Source organism: Callionymus lyra, chromosome 19, assembly GCF_982586985.1.
Source record: "Callionymus lyra chromosome 19, fCalLyr1.hap1.1, whole genome shotgun sequence".
Classification (NCBI taxonomy): Eukaryota; Metazoa; Chordata; class Actinopteri; order Syngnathiformes; family Callionymidae; genus Callionymus; species Callionymus lyra.
The window spans coordinates 8935133-8956214 of NC_141836.1; the positions used below are offsets into that span (position 1 = coordinate 8935133).

A 21082-nucleotide genomic window follows, 5' to 3' on the forward strand; every position below is an offset into this window, starting at 1 on the left:
GTCCAGATTGACCGGACTCCCACCTCTGCAATAAAAGGGATGTAAAGGCGTGAGACTAATTGTGGAGGGATCCTCTCGGCCCTGGCTGGAGCTGCCACGATGCTGAGCCAGATGAATTCATCATCAAGCGGCGGAGAGACCTGCGTCTTCATTTTAACGCTGGCGATGGAGGCGCTCCGGGGACCGTCCACGACGTGAGGAACCTTACAACGTTTGCGTATGTTTGAGGGACGTTCATTATGTTGCAGGATTACGGAGTTGATGAGGAAATATTTTGGGCATCATTCATGGATTATAACAACAATAGGAAGTGGAAATGCCAAAGTATCCCTGAAGGAAATGACATCCAGAGTTGGTGACATTCTGTCCAAGACTATTGTTAGTAAAGTGGTCTTGTATTATTGTATAATAAGTATCATACCAAAGATTTTAACTTTTTATTACTCCACTCCTGACCGGGAAACTCAAACTAAAGTAAAAGCACGATCACTTATATTGGACTGACAGACTGAATTTAGGCGACTCTCATTTGGTCAAACTATGAAATTGCACAAATGTTTCATTTAGAATTAGGTTTTCATTATTCATTAAAAGTTAAACTAAACATTACTTATTAAACTTCATCTCCGTTTCTCGTTCATTAAAAGTAAATAGAAAGAAAATGTAAAAGAAAAAGCGACTTTATATTATATTTACATGTTTCCACAGCAGTCTATAAAAAAAGTAAATATTCATACAAAATGAAACTTTATTCAAGAAATTGTATTATCTTTATTTTTTATAATGTTCATTAATTGCAGTAATTACACTATTCCTCTCATTTACACTGTTTCTTTATTCCTTTTTTTTTGTTGCTATAATGCAGCATCAAACTCATGCAAGAGTTATCCCTTCAAAAACGTGTGGATCCAGATGGTACTCCAGTATACCACCTATATTTTTGTCATCTTTGTCCTGAAAATGTCATCAAAAATCTGAGTTTTATTGGTAGTGACGCCGTGTTTGTTGTGAAGCAGGAGACTCCGCTAATTGTGTACTAGGATAGTTTCTTGCTGGAATAAAAAATTCATCAGTAACACACACTTCGTTGAGGTTGGAAGTCGATGAATAATTCCTCAGGAGAGACTGAAGCTGATGACAAGAGAAGGATGAAGAGGAAGTGGAGAAAGAGAGAAAGAGAGAGAGAGAGAGTGTTTGGATCGTAAAGACTCACACGTCAAATCGGAGGTTCTGCTTCTCCTCAAAGAAGTAGTCCAGGATGTACTTCCTGACAAAGTCCGGGTTCAGAGAGTTGTCGATCACCTCCGTTCTCCCGAACTAGATCAGAACCCGGGAGAGAAGACACATCTTAAAAAGTCCAGTCCTGACATCTTTTTCGCCGCCTGACTGTCAACTTCCTCCACGCTTCTTCTCATTACGGTGGAGCCCGTCGACACTAATTCCATTCATCTGCGAGACGCTTCTAAACAACTGGCAGCAGCCGAGAGACGATTAGAAATAACGAGGCGCGTATTGTCGGCGCCGAGGAAAGACTTTTTTCGCAGCCCAGGCAGGAGCTCACAGTAAAACAAGGAACCTTAACAGCCCAACACTGATGGGATCAAATTAGTAATAATAACTCGCAGGCGTCACCTAATTGCCGTCACAATGAATTATTCAGTCGCAGACACATTTGAAATTTGCGTAAATAAGACAGAAGGTGTCACTGTGAACTGAGGATGTGAAGTAATAACGCTGGCGGATCAGTAAGGCTAGGATTAGAGACTATATTAAGGAGTGGGGTTCGCGTTGTCCCTCCTGCGGCGAGTAGTCGTGTTTAAAGGTCCACCACTGTGTTCCTCTTCTTCTTCTTCTTCTCCCCCCTGGACCTGAGTGAAAGCTCCTCTGCTGTGAGGGAGGAGATGAATGTGTCAGCGGAGAACAATAACACACTTCGGTCTCCTGCCAGAGTATAAAGAAAGAGCAGCGTCAGCCGGAGACCTGAGATAATAACCGATCTCCCACTTCAACTCGGCGTCCAGATGCTGGAGGGGAGAAGCGGCGATGTTTGCATAATTACACATCATTATCACGTAAACAACCACCTTGATGTCGGAGATGAACCTGGAGCAGCATTTATCTTTTATACGTCCCCGTTGTAGCATCAATAAACACTCGAAGGCAGCAGCGAGAAATTCCATCACGATCGTGGTATCACACTCCAGATCTAAAACTAAGAACTATTAATAAGTTAAACTAATCATTTAACTGTTAATTAAGAATCCTAAAAAAAAACTGTTTAAAATAAAAGGAGTGTGTCTTGCTAATGGAGAAATCAGTCGGTTGACTGAGTTTACAGGCAATTCTCTCAAAGCCATTTTGAAAACTTGACAAATAGTTGAGGAGGAAAGAATCTTGACAACGCTAGAGCGATGGCTAACAGCTAAGCTAACCGAGCTTAGAGCTCCAGGCGGTGATTTTATTCAAAAAAGACGATCCTCTTTGCAAAGATAATTACACCCGGAGGAACCAAGACTAATAATTGTCAACTCAGGAATTCGTGACTAAGAAAATTCTACTGAGGGGGAAAGAGAAGGAGAAGGGAATTCAGTTTGACAACGAAACTATTAGAGACTTTTAACACATTTCTAGTAACGTTTAACGAATTTCTAGAAACTTTTAATGAATTCTACTAACTTTTAACAAGTGTCTAGTAACATTTAACACATTTTAGTAACTTTTAACACATTTATAGTAACTTTTACCAAATTTCCTAACTTTTAACGAATTTCTAGCAAATTTTTAACAAATTCTACTAACTTTTAACGAATGTCTAGTAACGTTTAACGAATATCTAGAAATTTTTAATGGATGCCTAGTAACGTTTAAGGAATTTCTAGTAATGTTTAATGAATTTCTAGTAACTTTTGACAAATTCTAGTAACTTTTAACAAATTTAAGGCTGTTGTCAGTAATTTGACGTCGGACTACTTCGGAAATTGTGAATGTTTTAGTCAGTAATCCTGTTTCCTTTTTCTTCTTATGTCGTGCTATTGCACTCAATATTGAATGCAATTGTTTTTATATGTAACTGTTTTTTGCCGTCTGTCCTCGCCAGGTCTCTCTTGAGAGACTAATCTGGATAAATAAAGGATGCACAAAAATAAAAATGTTTTTCGACATCGACTGCGTGGTGGAAGTTGTCAAAACGCAGGCGGGAATACAAGGGCATTAAGAAGGCGCTGAATGAAAAATGAATCCATTGCACTAGTTAGCGGATCCAGTGGGAATATGGAGGAAGAGGCTCAGTGGGATCTGATAAGATTCCCTTTGGAGCATCAAGTCTTCGTGGCTCACTTGGATGGCAAAGAGCACCGATTAATCATAACATGGGTGACGGAGAAAATAATAGTTCATAATAATCAACAGGCTTTAAAGCGTAAAATGATCCCAAAACGGTTTCAAGAAACCGCTTTGTTCTGACGCAAGTTTGGGGAAAAACCTCTCGAGGCACGAGCTTCATTAGCAGCTGTTAAAAATAAGGCTCGAAGAAATAACCGTCTTTGTCCGACGTCCAACAATGTAAAGACTTCTGAATCCCCCTTGAATAGAAAATAAAAAAAGTTAAGTCTTTCGGAAGAAATTCAGACGCAGGAGTGTGAACCAGTGCGAGAGTTTGTCCCGCAGAAGAATAATTGGATTACAGTCGGTTGGTGGCCGAGCGAAAGCTCCTCCAACCGACCGCCCTCAGGAGAACCCAAATACATTACATGGCAGAGGAGCAGAAGACACTCTTGGCTTTATCAACGCTGCGCAGCTTGACTCTGCAGCGTCTACAGCCAGCTGTCGTCGGCAGCCCAGCACTCGCTCCTATCTCTTTCAGAGCGTCAGCCGGAGGTGGAGCGCAGTAACCAGACATGACAGGTGTAGGAGGCCCCGCCCGCTGCAGCTTCAACACCTCCACACTTCCATAGCAGTCAGAACGAAAGAAAAAAACGACCTCTCAGAAGACGAGTGTGGCGTCATCTGTAAGAGAGCTCTTGTTTTATTAAGAGATTCATTTAGGAAAATACAGCTGTTTTTACAGGTGGAAGTTGGAAAACAATCTTTTAAAACTCCAAATATAAGTGGAATGTTTATCAAAACTTGGACACACTTTGCACCGAGTCCACCAGAACCATATTTAATCTTAGATCCCTGCGGCGCAGCTTAGCATTGAGATGAACTCCATGAAAGCCTGAAGATGTTTATTATAGTTGGGAAAAAAGCTCTTAAAGAGATTTGGTCTAAAATAAGGCCAAAACCGTTGGAGGACATGCAACTTTTTAAAGTAAGCTACAAATTTAGTTTTTGATTTTTTTTTAATGTTTTTCTTGATACCCAAAACTCACACATTACACACAATGACTGTGTGTGTACATCTATAATCTTTCACCATCCATCGTTTGATCCTCCACTTGGGATTTCCTCGGTAGTTTGTGTTTAAATAAAAGCGATACTAAAAAATACTGCTGGTCATTTACATGTTTGTCGTCCTCAATCCTTCTGAGACTCAAGCCGTGCCTGGTTTGTGTCATTCTGTGCACGTCTGGCTACATTAGCGGTGGCAGCTAACCCACAGTGTGGTGCGAGCCAAAAAAAACGAGAGACGTTTGTGTACATATGGGACGTGGTGTGACAAGCAGATGCTCGACAAACTCACAGTGGAAATAAAACTGATTTTGTTTGCTCCAATTTTACTGAAAACAGCTGTAGCTTCCGTTTCTAAACTGCTAAAATGCAACTTCTTGTTAGTTCCGTCAATAATTTAGTTAGTAACAAAATCTAATTCACTGTCTGTTCGTAGGATTTTTAAGGTTTATACTTTTTTAGTACTTACAACCTCTGGCATTGCTTAAACCTAGAGCAGATACACCTGAGTCAAGAGTAAGGCAGACTTCTCAGTCCAATAAATCTGGAACCATCAGTTCCATTACATACAATGAAACAGCAGAACTTCTCAAACACTCCTGAACATTTTAGGAAAAACATTAAGCTAAATGACGCTGAGTTTATTGAGAGGGAGTGAGACATGGAGAGTGAAGCGCTGTAGGGGAAGTTTCGGAGCAAACCGGTTCTGAAAGTGGGGAGCTCAACGAGGAAGCGACACAAAAAAGGCAAATAGCAGAAGAAAAAGAATTTAAACGCTACATTTAGCATTTTAGCGTAGCGAGCTACATACGTCAAAAATCTTGCTCTTAGTTTTACCCACAATTTTTAACTTAATATTTTCAGAACAAGTATTTTGCCGATTATATTTCTGACTGATCTTGGAAGGTTCTTTAATGTGATTTTATTTCCAATGTTTTAGTCAAAACTAGATTACCTCCTGAACAATCACTTGTCAAGCGGCAGAAAAGTGAAATAATAAAAGTGTCAAAAGTTTGTTTTTGTAAACATGACAAATGGTTTAAATCTGTGGTCTCAGATGGATGGCTGGTGTACGTTCAGACACCTCGTCTGCAGATTAACCGTGATGGAGCTTCATTTATCCACCGACTGATTAATTCTTGGAGGCTGATATTTCATTTCTCACACGCCGACACCGACAGAAGAGAACGGACTCTTTATCGACTTGATCACGTCGGCGCCTCTAATTACACCCGGGCGTCCATAAAAAACAAATCTTTACCCAAACATGTCACTTCAATCCGTCACCGCTCAGTCAGCGGCGGGATATTTACGGGGTCAATCAATCACGAGTGACTGACACCCTCGGAGCGTTTAAAGTGGGAGAACGTCATGCCTTGTGTCTCTTACCTCTCGCCACTGTTTGCACTCCACGCCCTGAGTGTACAGCACCACCACTGGAATGAGGGAGAAGAGAAGATGGTGTCACTGAACATCACACTCCAGAAGTCTGCTCTCGTCAATATTGACGTCCATCATCAATTACCGGGCGACGTCCTGACAGCACCACCGGGCGAAAACAATGCATCACGAGCTGCTTTAACGTCTGGGAAGCAGAGGAAATGTTCTCTGGAATTTACGATTTGGCCACAGAACGTTTGGTTTAACGAGAACATCTGGAGGAGCAAGAAGAGATCTACGGCTCGAACACATCGCGGCTAATGTCTGTCGTCTGGTCGGCTAATCCGGCTAATGGAGCTACTGAAGTACTCCGAGTACATCTGCCAAAATATCTTGACCTCAAGGTACTCTTTGAGAGAGAGTCCATCCGTTTTGCCACTATTGGACTTCACTTGTACTTTAGTTACATTTAGTAGCTGTGGTCAAGCAAGTTGACATCAGTTTCTTTAATAAAAGCTTATTTTTAAATGATTTAAAGAGACGTTTAAAGTTGTTTTATTCAATTTGTTTTAAGACCTTGTCGATTAAGTTTCAAACATGGACGCCTGAAATAATTGAGGGAACTCCTGCAGGATGAAAACTCAAGTTCATAGGTTAGATATTTGAGTTACAATAATATTTTATTATAAAGATATTGGAAATTAATGACCTTAACTTGATGGGGTTTTTTTGGGGGGCATTTCAATCAATTTTACTCATTGCAGTTTTAAATTATATTCAAGAAGATAAAACAAACCAGTCATAATCATTTTCTAAGTTTCTCCAAATCACTTTAGAAACATAACAATTTAAAATTGTGTCTATTTTTTCAGGTTTACTTTCCAACCTCTTCTTACTATTGCTACTTTTTGACTGATCATCTTTTAATTGTTGTTTTTTCATTTCATGCTGTTATTTGCATTGTTACTTTTTGATGTATTTAAAAACAAACAGCTTTCAAATAAATAGAATTTTGGAATAATGAAATGAAAGTGCAGCATTGATCAGACAAAACATTATGACCACCTGCTTCAAGTGGCATTTTTAAGAGACAATCGATCAGTCGTGCAAATACTGGAGTCCAGAGACACTTCAGTCTAAATTTGATCATTGAAGACGCTTTAATGTAACTACAAATTGTAACTTGGGGTTTTTTTGGATACATTTGAAGGCATCTAGTTATATTTTTAAAAGACTGTAGTTCAGCAACATCCATGAATGAAACCTAATCTATAGGACAACCACAAACTACAAACATCCCTGAAATAAATCAAGGATTTCATTGTATTTTATATCAAAAATAATGTTGGTAGATACATTTTATTTATTTATGGTGGACTAGGAACACTATTGTGTAGTAGTGTGTTGCATTGCAATAAAACTTGGTTTGATTTTTCTACTGATCGAGTGAAGTCAGACATAATGTCAGATGAAATTTTTGCCAACAAACTTTGATATGTTTGGGGAAGTTAATTGCCAAAAATATACTTCAAACTGAGTGTTTGTCAAGTAGTGATCTTAGCTGTGATGAAACAAAATTGACTAATTTATTTCATTATTTAAGCCGTTAAGAATACTTTTGAAAAGCCTATTCAACAAAATGTACATCATGAAGTCTGTTGGTCGAACATCATTTTGTGTGTTGTTGACCAAACTGTTGTGTTTTCATGTTTGGAAAATCATTTTTTACATGTTTAGAGCAACAACTACTGTCTAGTGAGTGATGACAGCGAATTAGGAAAAGAAATAAGTTCTGAATTTACTTTGCAACTTAGAAATTCTGTCCGCGGACGGAGATGCTCCGACTGAGGATGCCAATGAGCAACAGAAATTTAAATTGCTAGTCTTCCATTTGAGATTTCAATCTGGCACGATCTCAACAGAGTCTCATCTGCCGCCAGACACGACAGCCGAGAGCTGGCGATTGACGAGGAGCTCTGCAGATCGAGGGCGGCGAGAATCGAGGTGAAATGTTTAGGGGTTTTGTTTTGATAATTTAATTCCTAAATCGATTCGATGCACAAAACAGTGACACGCGTTGAAAGAGTGAAGCTGAGAAACCCACTCTGTGTGCATCACAAAGAAGGAGGCGTTTGAAGACCAAGTGTTGCAGATCAATAGATAAGATAAGCACTTTTCATTCCCTTAGATACAGTAACACCTGTAAAAAAAATCATTTCACTCAATTTTGACCTTAACTATCATCAAGATGAATCTCAAGGCCAGAGCAAGTAACTCTCTCAATTATCGACAGCGGCGTCTTTGACCTTCTTTTTCAATTACACGAGCTGAGGTGTTGAGAGAAACCAACGCTTTTCCCGTGAGACACTCGTGCCGCTCGCTGAGGATGTTCACTAATCTGAGTCCACGTTAAAAGGTTTAACTTACAAGGGTCGGACTTGGAGAAGGTGTCCCGGTCCAGCAGATTCCTGTAAGAGAGAAGATATTTGTTGTAAATACAGCGTTGACAAAACTCTTTTATGTTCTGGTTATTTCTCAGTCAATTATTACCATATGTTTAGACAGTAAAAACACTTTAAGCTGCTGCAAAGTCACAGTCAACCACCTTTACCTTGGTCTAGTAAACTGATACATCTGGCCCTCGAATAAAGAATGACTTTACGCTACAGAAACAGGAGATTTGATCGACTCCAGTCGGGATCCAAGAAAAGACCCGCAATCAACCACGATATTATTCATGCAATCTTTATTTTTAGCCTTTCGCTAAAATCACTAAATAATAAATGACTGGTTTTGTTTGTGAGGAGCTGGAGTCTTTCTTCCCCAATGATCCACAATGAATTTCTTTTTCTTTTTCTTTTTTTTTGTGTCCAACAGCGACTCGGTATAAATTTAGCAGGAAGAAAGCTTGGAGGAAGAAGTTGATGATTTGAATTAATCAAACGTTTATTTACCCTCCGAGACAAAGCGGCGCACGAAGAGTGAAAAACCCGCAGGAGGAACGAGAAGAAAAGGAAAAACTAGAAAAAAGGAGGGACATTCATGGTGTTTGTAACCTGCCTGGGGGGCAGAGATGGAAGGTGGGAGTGCAATCACAGTGTATTGAGAGACCGGTACGAGCGCACAAAGTAATCAGGAGCGAAAAAGCAACAGTTAAACCAAAGTAAAGAAATAAGAAATTGCTGCTGCTTTGACTGTATGAGTTCAGCAGACCTTCTACCTCTGAAGATGTGATGCAATAGAGACGACTGGCTTTTCCATTTCACCTCTGGTAGCCCTCGTAACACGAGCCTTGTTCTCGTGGGCTTTAACTTTTATTCAAAAATTCCACGAGGACGGAATCTCGAAACAACCGTGAGTTTCTTATTCAAACACTTCAATGCAAGGAGGTCATGATCATCACTTGTTCAAACGAAAAGTGTTTTTTTTCCGGGCGAAATAACAAACTTTTAGATCTTATTAAACGCCTTTGAAAAGGGAAATGAAGAAAAATAAAACGAATTATTTATATATTCCTATCTTGTGTTTACAACATTGGCATTAAAAGTGGCTGATTCTGATATGCGAAGAAAACGTATACAATTATTTAGAATATTAAGCAACAAAACATTTACAATAATTAAATGGCTTTACTTCAATATAGCTTTTTTTTGCTTTTACAATATATTACATTTATCTTGTTTTTTGTTTTTTTCTATGAGGAACCTGCATTTTTGTTGACTGACTGGAAGAAGTTACTCATAAAAAGACTATTTATGTTTTTGATACAAGTGTTATTTTTTCCTATTCCTAATTGCTTTTTATTAACAGTCATTACCCACTTTTATATGGTATAACGGTATATGGTTTACAACAATACAGTTACACTTCTCCGACAGTAGAAGAGCCAGAAACACAATTTTTTCAACCTCAATTGCAAAAAAAGATTTAAAAAGTTACATTTTAAGGCCGAGTTTTTGTGAAAGTCTATATTTGTTTCTTCTTTTGGACTGTTATTCTTTTAAACTTTTAATATCTTATATTTTTTTAAATAAACACTTATAGATAAATGTTACTACCGTTTCAAAAGATAATTTTATTCTATGTTAATCATTCTTTATGGGTTTGCACTCTTTATATTTGCACTTTGTAATCCCTTGTACTTGTTCTTTTGTCTGAACTTTGTTCTTGTTTTTATGAAACTATCGTCTGCCCAATTTCCCGAAGGAGATCTCCAGAGGGATTAATAAAGTCCATCTAAGCTACTTTTGGTCCTAACCAAATAAATTAAATATGTTTTTTTCTAGGTGATATATGCAATAGAAAAACAACAACTATAGGTTAAAAGTTGAATTAAAGCATAAATAAAACGGAAGATTCTCGAAAAATGACGTCACAAAATGGCCCTTCGAGCTCCAACTTCTGAGACCTGAACTGTAAGATTACCGTAGTATTTTTGTAGAAGAGCCAACAGTGAACATCTGAACTTGTCCATATGAAGGATAAAAGGCGAATCTTAAGCCTTCCCTAACCAAGATATCGAAGCAGATGAATAACCTACTTATAATGCTGAAATAATGTGTCTGTGGGAATTTCAATAGTCTGACAAAAGCCGCCATCATCCGTCCTCGGCAATTGCATTAGAAAATAAAAACCTTGTATTACAGCGGCGCCGGCACGGAACCGTCCTCTTCACTTGCGGTGGCAGCAGAAATTCAATGAATACAGATGAGATTTTAGCACCACATCATTCACCTTAACGTAATTTTCACATTACAGGACACAAAATCTTCCGCCACCCCCGGGGGAATGTGTGGGCGAATAATAAACGTAGCTTTGTTTGTGCTGCTGCGATGGCGGCGGGATCGTTGACAGCCTCGTTATCGCTGCAGATAAAGTCGTTTGCGTCTGTTGTGTCCATTAACGCAAACAATTAGCGCCTCCATCAACAGGGGGCGATAAGAGGAGCAATGAAGTGAGAGATTCATTTCCAGAATTCTACCTTGATCAGGCACTTCAAAAGGGGGGATCCTGGTGGGGGTCACGAGTTCTACAAGCGTGTCTATGGAAGGAAGAGATAGCGGTGCCGCAGGACCATCATTACGGGTCCGGAGATAATCCTGCTGATCCGACTCACGCAGCCTATATCACAAGTTAAGTCGTCGTCTTCGCAGGAACCAGTGGGATGAGAGATCATTATCCCGTAAAGTGATGCGAGGAAAAGACTGTAGATGTAAATGAGCTTCTCGGAAAGTAGGACAAAAAGTAAGTTTACTCAGATTCTTTACACGCCTGGCCTTTAATGATCCCCTTACAGACATGAGAAGTCCAATCCCTAAAGTTCCTTCTTTTTTTTTTTAAGTCACTCGAGAGAAAGACTGCAACTATCACAGGTTTAAAATGTCAGGTGGACAGAGGGTCGAGGAATAAAGTTGATTTTCTTCATAATTACAGCAAAGTAGAAACTTCTTTGAAAGGCAGAAGACCTTGCGAAGCGAAAAACTCTAACGCAGAAAGACACTTGTCTTACATGCGATCAAATACTTTACATTTTCCGACAGCTGAAAAGACTATTCATCAAAGAAACCGACTTTAAAAAGCATAACATAGTTTTTCAGAGCGTATGGGTTGCGAAGGCAGATATTTAATCAGCTCTGAGAGAAACATACATTGTGTTCGCTTGGTATGTGTTGATGCTTACAAGCCATTATATTAGCCAGTTATCTATCCATCTATCCATCCATCCATCCATCCATCCATTACCAGTTAACAGCTTCTATTCAACAGAATGACTCATAGTGACCACACAAGTTGAAAAAAATAGTTTTGAAAGAATGATCTCCAGTGTATTGAAGGGTTTAAAAAGAGTTTTCAACATATTGCCACAGATCCTGTCATGTGACCATCTTTTCTTTTCTTTCTTTTATTGTTTAGCACCAGTTAAGGAATACAAAACTGTGCAAGGAGGGATCGAAGCCCTCAACAAGATCCTCAACTCAACCACCATCGCTTCCTTTTTTCTTTTTATGTAAAAGTTGGGACAGGAAATGGATCCTAAATCCAGGTGAGAGTCGCTCCGGATTTTGGCCAGGTTAAACCAAGTGATGATCTACTGCAGCTGTGGACTGAGGAAGCCATGATTCAAATAAAATCATATGAAAATCTGTAATATATGCAGCATTGTTTTTTCGTTGCCAGACAGGAAAACATCTCACGCACACCTGTGAGGGTTGATGAATACATGCATATGTAATGGACCTCGCAGCGGTTCGTCTTTATTACTAATGAACTCGTCAGCGCGTCCCTCAAGGTTCTTCTGCTGTTTATATGCATCTAAATTCTTGCCGGCAACATCTCTGGAGGATTTTGACGAAGAAAGTTTCTGTGGTGTTGCTGCCGGATAAGATGACTTGCGTAATTTTTAACTTTGCATATCATTTGGTGTGTGGGATTTTTATCAAGTCAGAAAAATGATACAACAGAAGCCAGAAAGTTTGTTGTGAATCACTGACTAGTCAAAGATCTGTTCACAAGCCAGTAGGAGTAAAGGTCTGAGAAGATAAAGAGACGGAGAGAGAGAAACAACAGCAGGAGAAACTACACAGCTGCTTCTTTTTTTCTTTTTGTCTTTATTCAGAATTTGCAGAAAAATAAGTCCCTCCAGGCCGCGGACGAAGCAACCTAAGAATCCGTATGTAGAGAAAAACGTATCTACTAACCACGCAGAAAAACAAAACACCACTGAGGCGAACTCTTCTACCTCCTACTGCCTCAGAAACTAGTCCAGGAAAACAAGATCAGAGACATTTTGAAGTGGGTTTCCATCCATTCAGAGCACAGTGTCGAACTGACTCAGGACATTTAATTGCAGATACAGTTTTATACAGTCATTTAAAATGGACTGAAAACTGGATTAACTCCAGTATGTCTGAACATCATAACCCCTTTGATTAAAGTTTAATTTAAGTTTGTCTTAATAGATCTTGGACCTATTGTACTCATCAGTATGAAAACACTTTTTTTCTGGAGATTAAATCTTGTTCAGCATAACCACACCCACTCTGCTCTGATTGGTCAATCCCAGAAATCTCCACCTCCAAGTGACTTGTTGTATAAACAAAGCGGGGCGTGATTACAGCTGGCTGGAGGAGGAGTGAAGCCACTATTATGTAATAATGGACTCTCGTAACCTCTCCTTCGCCCAGATTTCAGAAGACGATTTTATTTGTTCAGGCTTTTCCTTGATTTTCTAGAACTCCTGTTGTGTTATCAGTTTTATCTTGATCTTTAAAGTATATACTTTATTGAATATTGTTTTGATTGTTTAAGCGCTTTGTGACCCTGGTCTGGAAAAGCGCTATACAAATAAAAATTACTTACTTACTTACTTTATAAAGTAAAGTAATAGTAATAAAGTAATAACCTCAGTGGTCCTGATGAGGGACTTACTGCATCTTAGAAAGGAAGAATTCAACTTTTGAAATATGTCATCCCAGATATTCTAGTAAGAAAAGATCTTAATGTCTGAATTTGAATCTTTACTAGATTCTTAATCCTCTCGTATGGGGAAAAAAAAATCATTTAGCAGTAACGGCTACATTTAAAAACTCCTCTGACCCGGTAGAAAATCGAAATGTTTTTCATTGAAGATGTAAATGAACCAAACTAAAGTTTGACCGTCATTTTCGGAAGTGTTGATGCGAACACAAGCTTAATTAAATACATTAAACCGATAGAGTTTTGATGATGCTGCTCTAGAATATATATCACATTTCTATCAAGGCGCACCAACCTTGACTTCTCACCTGAACAACCTCCTATAATTCATCTGAGTTATTAGCCTTTTTTCAATTCTTTTTTATCACGTCTTCACTGGACTCTTTTCTTCCTCTTTGCATTTGCATGACAGCAGCTATTCACGGCCAGCAGCCAATTCCAAGTTATTTAGCATTTAAATAGACGTTGATTTACGCTTCGGCTGCAGGTTATCTTGATGTGACATTATATGAGGCCATTTATTCAGCTCGGGGATAATTTGATATATATATACTGGATGTTCTTAAATGGATTAGTAATTTATTGAGACATTTTCTTGTCATCTTGTCTCGTAGTTAAGGAGGTCGGGACATTCCTGCACGTCGCCTTGTCGAATGACAATAAATCAAAGTCATCGGGGGTCATTTTTAAAGTTCTCTAATTTGTTTCAACCCTTGTGTAATCTCAGGGTCAAGGTGACCCGAAGGCCTGAAAATAAATGTGTTCATGGTATCCCTTCAGTTGTTTCAGGGTCAAGATGAATGAATGACCTCCCTGGTATAGTCATTTAAAATGCACTGAAAACTGGATTAACTCCAGTATGTCTATCATAACCCCTTTGATTAAAGTTTAATTTAAGTGTGTCTTAAATAGATATTGGACCTATTGTACTCATCAGTATGAAAACGCTTTTTTTCTGGAGATTAAATCTTGTTCATCATAACCACACCCACTCTGTTGTGATTGGTCAATCCCAGAAATCTCCACCTCCAAGTGACTTGTTGTATAAACGAAGCAGGGCGTCATTACAGCTGGCTGGAGGAGGAGTGAAGCCACTCTTATCTCACAATGGACTCCCAGATATACATATGCAGTAGCAGAGATGGTTCAGAAGGGATACGACAAAGACATTTGTTTTCTGGCTTTCGGGTCACCTTGACCCATAGGTAACACATAGGCTTAAGATATTAGGCAACATTAGTTGTGACCTCATTGGAGCCGACTTTGAATTGTTTGACATTCCTGCCACTACTTTAATTAATCTAATTTCGCTACTATTTACCAGTTTATATGTTAAATTAATGTTATGTGGTTTATGTTAATCTAAGACTAAATGTTTTTGAAGACATTAAAATCTAAATAAAACTATAATTCAGCAAATAAATCTGAAAACAAAAATATTCTTTATCAAAGATACGGAAAGACTGGTTTATATCTTCAAGTCCCTCCCAAATTAACAATCTTTTCACCACATCTAAAAAAAATCCAGATACCAAGTAGAGAAACTTTATTTAAGTTACTACAAAAAGCTTGTGAGCACAGAAAAAAAAAATCGAGTTCATTTCTCACTTCTCTTTACAGAGACACTGGGGAAGACGTTTTACATCCATCCAGGTCAAGACAATTTCCCACTGAGCACCAAGTTCTCAGATTTACACACTAACCAACATTAAAAAATCCACCTCAGGACCTGCTAGAATACCAGCACCTGCATCACCTTCCCAAACAGAGAAAGACTCCACAGAGTTGTAGTGAATCGAACATTTCTTTTGGTCTCCATTGATTCCTTTTCACAACAAAAGAAAAAAAAAATTCTGAAGCACTTTGTTGCTAAGGAACGGAAACGTAGCGGCTCCGGAAGGAACATTATGTGGAATAGTATTTGCTCTGTGCTGATGAGCGTTGTCATTATCACATGCAAATGAGTCAGTCATGAGCGGGATGTAAAACAAACCAAACCACAGGTAATTACCTTCAATTTCACTTTGCAGCAATGAAAAAAAAAAAAAAAAAATCAATAGTTTTTTTTTTACTTGCATAATTATCCCGAGCAGAGTCATTTTTTAATTCAGCGGCAAATTAACCTGGTTGCGCTGAATTAATTGAGGATCAGCGAGACACCTGCAGGAGCGGCGTCTTGAATAATGCACGTTTACGCGGCGCCTGGTTGTGCTTACTTTGTTTGTCGATGTCGGTAATGCGTTTGGTGTTAATTAAATATTTATCGTTACGTGCTTGATGGATGATCATTGTAATTTAATCGTAGAAACAAAGCTAATTGTTATGCTGATTGTTGTTTATGCCACGCTGAACAACACACAGCATTACCTTCGTTTTTTGCTACTAGCATATCAAAGTAGAATTACAGTTGCAAGGAATAGTGTATGAACCCTTTGGGATAACTTTGATTTCTGCATATATTTGCCTTAAAATGTGTTTTAACTATCAATAAACAACTGGCAAACGCAATCTAAACTTTCTCCAGTCGGTCTGACCAGGGCGGCTTTAACCAACACCGACAATCTCATCACATTGATTAGACTCCCAGGTTTGCTGACTCTTGGCTCCAATTAGCTCCTTGAGAAGTCATTATTCTAAGGGTTCGCACACTTTTCCCACCTTGAACTGTGATTGCTTACATGTCTGGTTCAATAAAAAAGGGTTTTTGTTTCTATTGTAATGACTCTGATTAAGATCAGAAACGGTTTCTTCTCCCAATTTAAGCAGAAATACAAGTTGTCGACAAGGGTTCAGGTCAATTTTCTTGGAGCTATTTTCCACCTTGGTGATGGTTACCTTTTTGAACACAATAAAAAACTGTAAAATCAGGGGAAGTTAGGAAGGAAGTTAGAAGATATTGAGTGATGGAATAAAGGAAGACAACCAATGACGCTCATGGATGAGGAAAGTGCAGACATGTAGAGCAAAGGTTTTACTAAAGCTGTGTATCAAATTCTTTTTTGTGGCACCAACCCAAATTGTTGATTATTGCAAAATTCCATGTCTTTTTTGTTGCCCACGTGTGATCAAAACTTAATAATGAGAGGACTTTTCTGAAGAAAAACCGATAGCTGACCAAGGTAGTGAAGTGAAGCAAGTGTGCTTTTGAACTGAAACTTATTTGTTACTTAGTTTTTCTTTAGGAATACACTTTAAAGTGGAAATTGACCAAAAATGGAATATTAAACTCAAGATTAGTACTATGTTTAGTGTCATTTTCTTTTAGTTAGAATATATCTTTCTTATCTTTAATTCGTATCTAAAAACAATATTTTTCAGGAAGTCGAAATGAAGGCATCAAAAATTGATGATAAATTGATTGAATAAATTAAAAACATACGTATAATAACTAAAACACAAAATGTGACAGCAAATATTACAGTACGAGACACAGCTGTCACCTCAATTATCTATATTGTCATGAAACGAACCGTATTAGAGGTGGTGTTAAGGAGTTACATCTGGATTGCATTTTGAAGGTTTGACTCCAATTAAAATAAAAAGTCTTCATCAAACTGCACATAAACTTTCGCTCTCCTTTAATATCACCACTGTCTAAGAAACTCTATAAATACTGACATTCAACTGTAGCTCCACTCGTCAAACATCTCATTCTTTACTAGCAACATTTACTAGTTCAAAGCTTCATAATATTTTCATCTTACGAGAGAAACCAACTAATCTGGGTATTAATACCAGCAGAGGATCCTCAGCCTTGATTTGACAGGAAGGGTAACAAATATAATTGCCTCCCTGGAGAGTCCTGGACTTATCCATGTGCTGGATTATGCGGTGAGACTCAACTGTGGGTTGTTAGAGGGAGAGTTGCTGCTGTGTCAGATCCTTCGCTGGTCCCCAGGGATGTTTTACTCGAGTCAAAAGAATGTGATGTATAGATCTGTACAGTCACTGGTCTCACCTGCTTGATTCTGGCTTTAATACCTGGGACCCGCTTTGTGATGCCGGGCCGTACACAGGCAGGTCAGCGGGTCCACGGTTTTTGTCTGAAAATAACCCGAGGCGTCTTTTTAACGATCGCTGGAGTTGAGGAACCGAGGAGAAGGGACGCCACTTCTTCCTCAGAGGTCACTTCAACCTTTTAAAAAAAAACCAAAGGAAGTGCCTCAGGGCGGCACCGTGTCTCGGTCAAAGCACTTCTGCGACAGAGTCTTTGGTTCAAATCTCGACGGAGAAGAAGTCAGAGCGTGGGTTCCGTTTGATGGTTTTGCTTTTTTTTTGGCGGCGGCGTCGGCACGGATTTACCACCATATCTCTGACAACCTTTCGATTCCGTTGAAGTTTCGCCGCGCGACTATTGTCTGCGACCATGAATCACGGCGCCGACGCTGAATAGAGAATTCAAGGAGACTTTTACCACGACGACGAAAGTGAAAGCTCGACGGGGGGGGCGGCTCCGAACCCACCAGCTTTTTCTAACCTTACATGTTCAACTGAAGCTGTGTTTGCATATACGGGTCCTTGCATTTCCTGCCAGCCTTCAGCGTGAGGGCCACCAGGTGCTTCATCTGTTCAATTATTCACTTCATGTCCAGCCAGCGATCTCTGCAGGTCAAAAAAAAATCACCGCATTCCATGGTCAGCAGTCTCTCGCCCCCTAAGAAGGATAATCAGTTTCTAAAATTTCTCGTTTGGAAGTATAATGAATGAAAATCACTCGTTTCTGTTACACTAGAAACAAAGTCGGCAATCAAATCGCTGCTGGTTTCTTTAATACGGAGGTAGGATTATAGAGGAAGCTGTGGGGGATGTAATGAATAAATGGATAGTGTTTTAAATCCGTCCAAATCTTCTCATCTCCTCGTTACATCCGACAAAAAGTGCACAAGAACCAGAAAAGAGGGGTCGTAAAAAAGATGGTAAGGAGCCATGAAAGTCGAGGCAGAGGATCCAAATTGAGCGTTTGGTTCCTGCCGACGTTCAATCGGCGCTCCGGGGAACCATTGGAGAAATATTGGTACAGAGCGAGTCGGTAACTTTGCAATAACGGTGTTTCTCATGGGCCGATCGTGATGGGAAACGATTCGAGCACAAGATAACGACATCATGGAGCTCGAAAACACTAAACAGATGCCAGAGTTACGATGTTTCTTTTCCTAAAACTGTTGAGGTAACTACACAATAGTCATTTATTAACCGGTATGGACATAAAATTGTAAAGTCGTTATTCCGACACTCAAACGATCCATTACATCCACAGATTCTATTTTTCCTGAAAGTAATGAATTCATTGTACAATTGGACTTTTTTTCCCAATATAATAATAACAAAGTTGCTTCTTACAGTTTAAATTAAGTCAACACGACTATTCCCGATAATAACCAACATCTTTTTGGCCGAAATTCCTCAATACTATCAAGTCTGTCACGTTCCCCTTCCTGGGTTTCCTGGGTTTCATTGTTCTCTCAACAGTCGGTGAGAGCGATGCTTGGCAAGATCCACGGCTGTCGACTATCAGTATAATAAACGGTGCTGCTTAAAGAGTCGATGTCAGCACCTTTTCTCTGGACAATCGGTAAAACTCTCTTTGCTACTTGAACGCCAACCTCCTGACTGTTTTTTCCCCGTCAGCGCTTTTGCGTTTCCTTTTGTGAGTTTAATGTTTCCCTTTTTGTAGTGGATCGTGCGCCTTGCAGCCACCCTTAACCTGTTTTCTTGGAATTCTGTTTTCCTTTTAATTGGACTCGTAAAGACTGAGATTTGTAATGTCATCTTGTGGACGTTTTGTGTATTACGTCGTGTTTTTGTGTGATTATTAAAGTGTCTTTGGTGAAAACCTCCCGCCTGGTAAATTATTATCCCCCGCTTCTGGGTCACCTTGCTAGTTAAATCGCTACAAAGTCCACATCTCATAATTCCCGACTCCGCAGATATACACCCTCGCATATGTCGTCTCGGTGCCGCCCGTCGACAAAGCGGTGATTAATTGATGAAGAAAATAAACAGTGTTCAGTCAAATGTGAAGCCAAATGGCCTTTATAAATAAAGCTCTGTAATAAATAAAGCACAAGAGTAATTGAGTGTAATAGAGTGGGGGGGGGGATGTAAGTTCATCTAATTGGAGCTGGAATCATGTTGAGCCGAGCTCGGCAGGTGGGAAAAGTACAACAACAGACTATCCACGGTAGTGACTCGCACATATGTCTGAGAAAACAGCTTGAAGCAAAACCTGGATTCAAGCTGGTCGGGGGTTTTTTTAATCCAAAAACAAACCTGTGAAGTCAGGGGTGGAGACCCACACTGGCTTCTTTTCAAACTACAATGAATTTTGGATTTCATTTTCGAAACTTAAGACTCTTCATATCTCAGTTAGCTTTCCATCCCGCAGAGAACCTCAAACCTAAAGCTGCAATCATCCATCCTTCAATATTAGAAGTCAACATTGCTCGAGTCTCATGTTGACTCTCCACGTGTAAACGATTTGACTGATGTAAAAGCTTTTCATTGTATTCAAATAAAAGGTCTTTAACGCTATATCCAGCTAATTAAATGTAGCTAAGAAACTAAGAGGTTCAATTCGTTTTTTAAACAGATTACACGTAAATTGGCTCATTAACCAGGAGACAATTATAAACTGCAATTAGAATTAATCGTGTTCCTGAAACAGCTCGTCGACGGCCAGAACAAAGCGAGCTGCCAATTCCTGTCCTGACGTACAGATCCAGAGTCTGTCGACCTCCAGTGTATGAAGGAAAGTTTCTTGTCAAGTGGAGATTTCGTTTTTTAATTTTTTTTAAATGTATTATTCTGGGAAAAGATGCATTTCAGTTTAATAGAAAGGCTGCCCTAATGGCTACATTAAATGAAACATTTTTTAAACCCATTTCTTTGATTAAAAGGGCAATCTAAAGTGTAGATTTAAGTGTGTCTTAAACAGATGTTGGACTCTATTGTACTCACCAGTATGTCTTTGTTAGTACAAAACTCTTCTTATTGACATATTTACATTAGAAAATGTGCTCAAGCCCCGCCCACTAACAGATAGTTTACCATAACCACACCCACTCTGCTGTCATTTGTCAAAACATAGAGGTTTGTCACCATGTTTCATTAATCCAGGAAGACACTCGTTGTATAAACAAAGTGGGTTGTGATAAAGGCTGGCTGGGGGAGGAGTGAAGCCATTATTACATCATAATGGACTCTCGTAACCTCTCGTTTGCTAAGATTTCAGAAGAGGGAGAACTTTATAAAGTAATAATCTTTAAAACATGGTCATGATGAGGAACTTACTGCATCTTGGAGAGGAAGACTTCAACTTTAGTTGCCATTTCAAAGCACAAAAAGCCGCCAGGAACGTTTGTCAATTCATGGCGCAATCTCCAATGTACGACAATGAACCTCAAATAGATCATTATCAAAGTTTTATTTCCCATGAAAGCAGCAGCAAATGAAGTGCTTTACAGAATAGAAGAAAACCTCCTCATGTTCTTGAAGTGGTTCTTAGACAATATGCACATACATCATTGAATCCTACACCGTAAGTAGCCCCACTGTAGAAATCCTCTTTGTACAACAGATTTAACACAAGAAATTGCTTGTAATCTTGTAGTAGTTTCCAAGTAGAAATGTGTGAAGTTGATCTGGAAAACCAAGTAACGACTCTACTGTCTTCTTCCTAGCTGCTAATAAAACCCAGAGAAAGATGAAGGGATCACATTTCCACTTTAGTTTGAGAATGTAAGTAAGTAAGTAAGTAAGTAATTTTTATTTATATAGCGCTTTTCCAGACCAGGGTCACAAAGCGCTTTAACAATCAAAACAATACTCAAAAAAGTAT

At 39.1% G+C, this 21082-nt stretch overlaps 1 protein-coding gene across 2 annotated transcripts in view; it reads right to left on the bottom strand.

Moving 5' to 3' along the window:
* Nucleotides 1–21082, bottom strand: part of cpne5a (copine Va) — a 79157-nt gene that overhangs the window by 49920 nt on the left and 8155 nt on the right. For both annotated transcript variants that reach the window (XM_087781115.1, XM_087781114.1), the window contains exons 2-4: nucleotides 8197–8237; nucleotides 5779–5825; nucleotides 1214–1317 (exon numbers count right to left, since the gene is read on the bottom strand). In XM_087781115.1, the coding sequence (XP_087637241.1) occupies nucleotides 1214–1317; nucleotides 5779–5825; nucleotides 8197–8237 (192 nt within the window). The remainder of the gene's footprint in view (nucleotides 1–1213; nucleotides 1318–5778; nucleotides 5826–8196; nucleotides 8238–21082) is intronic.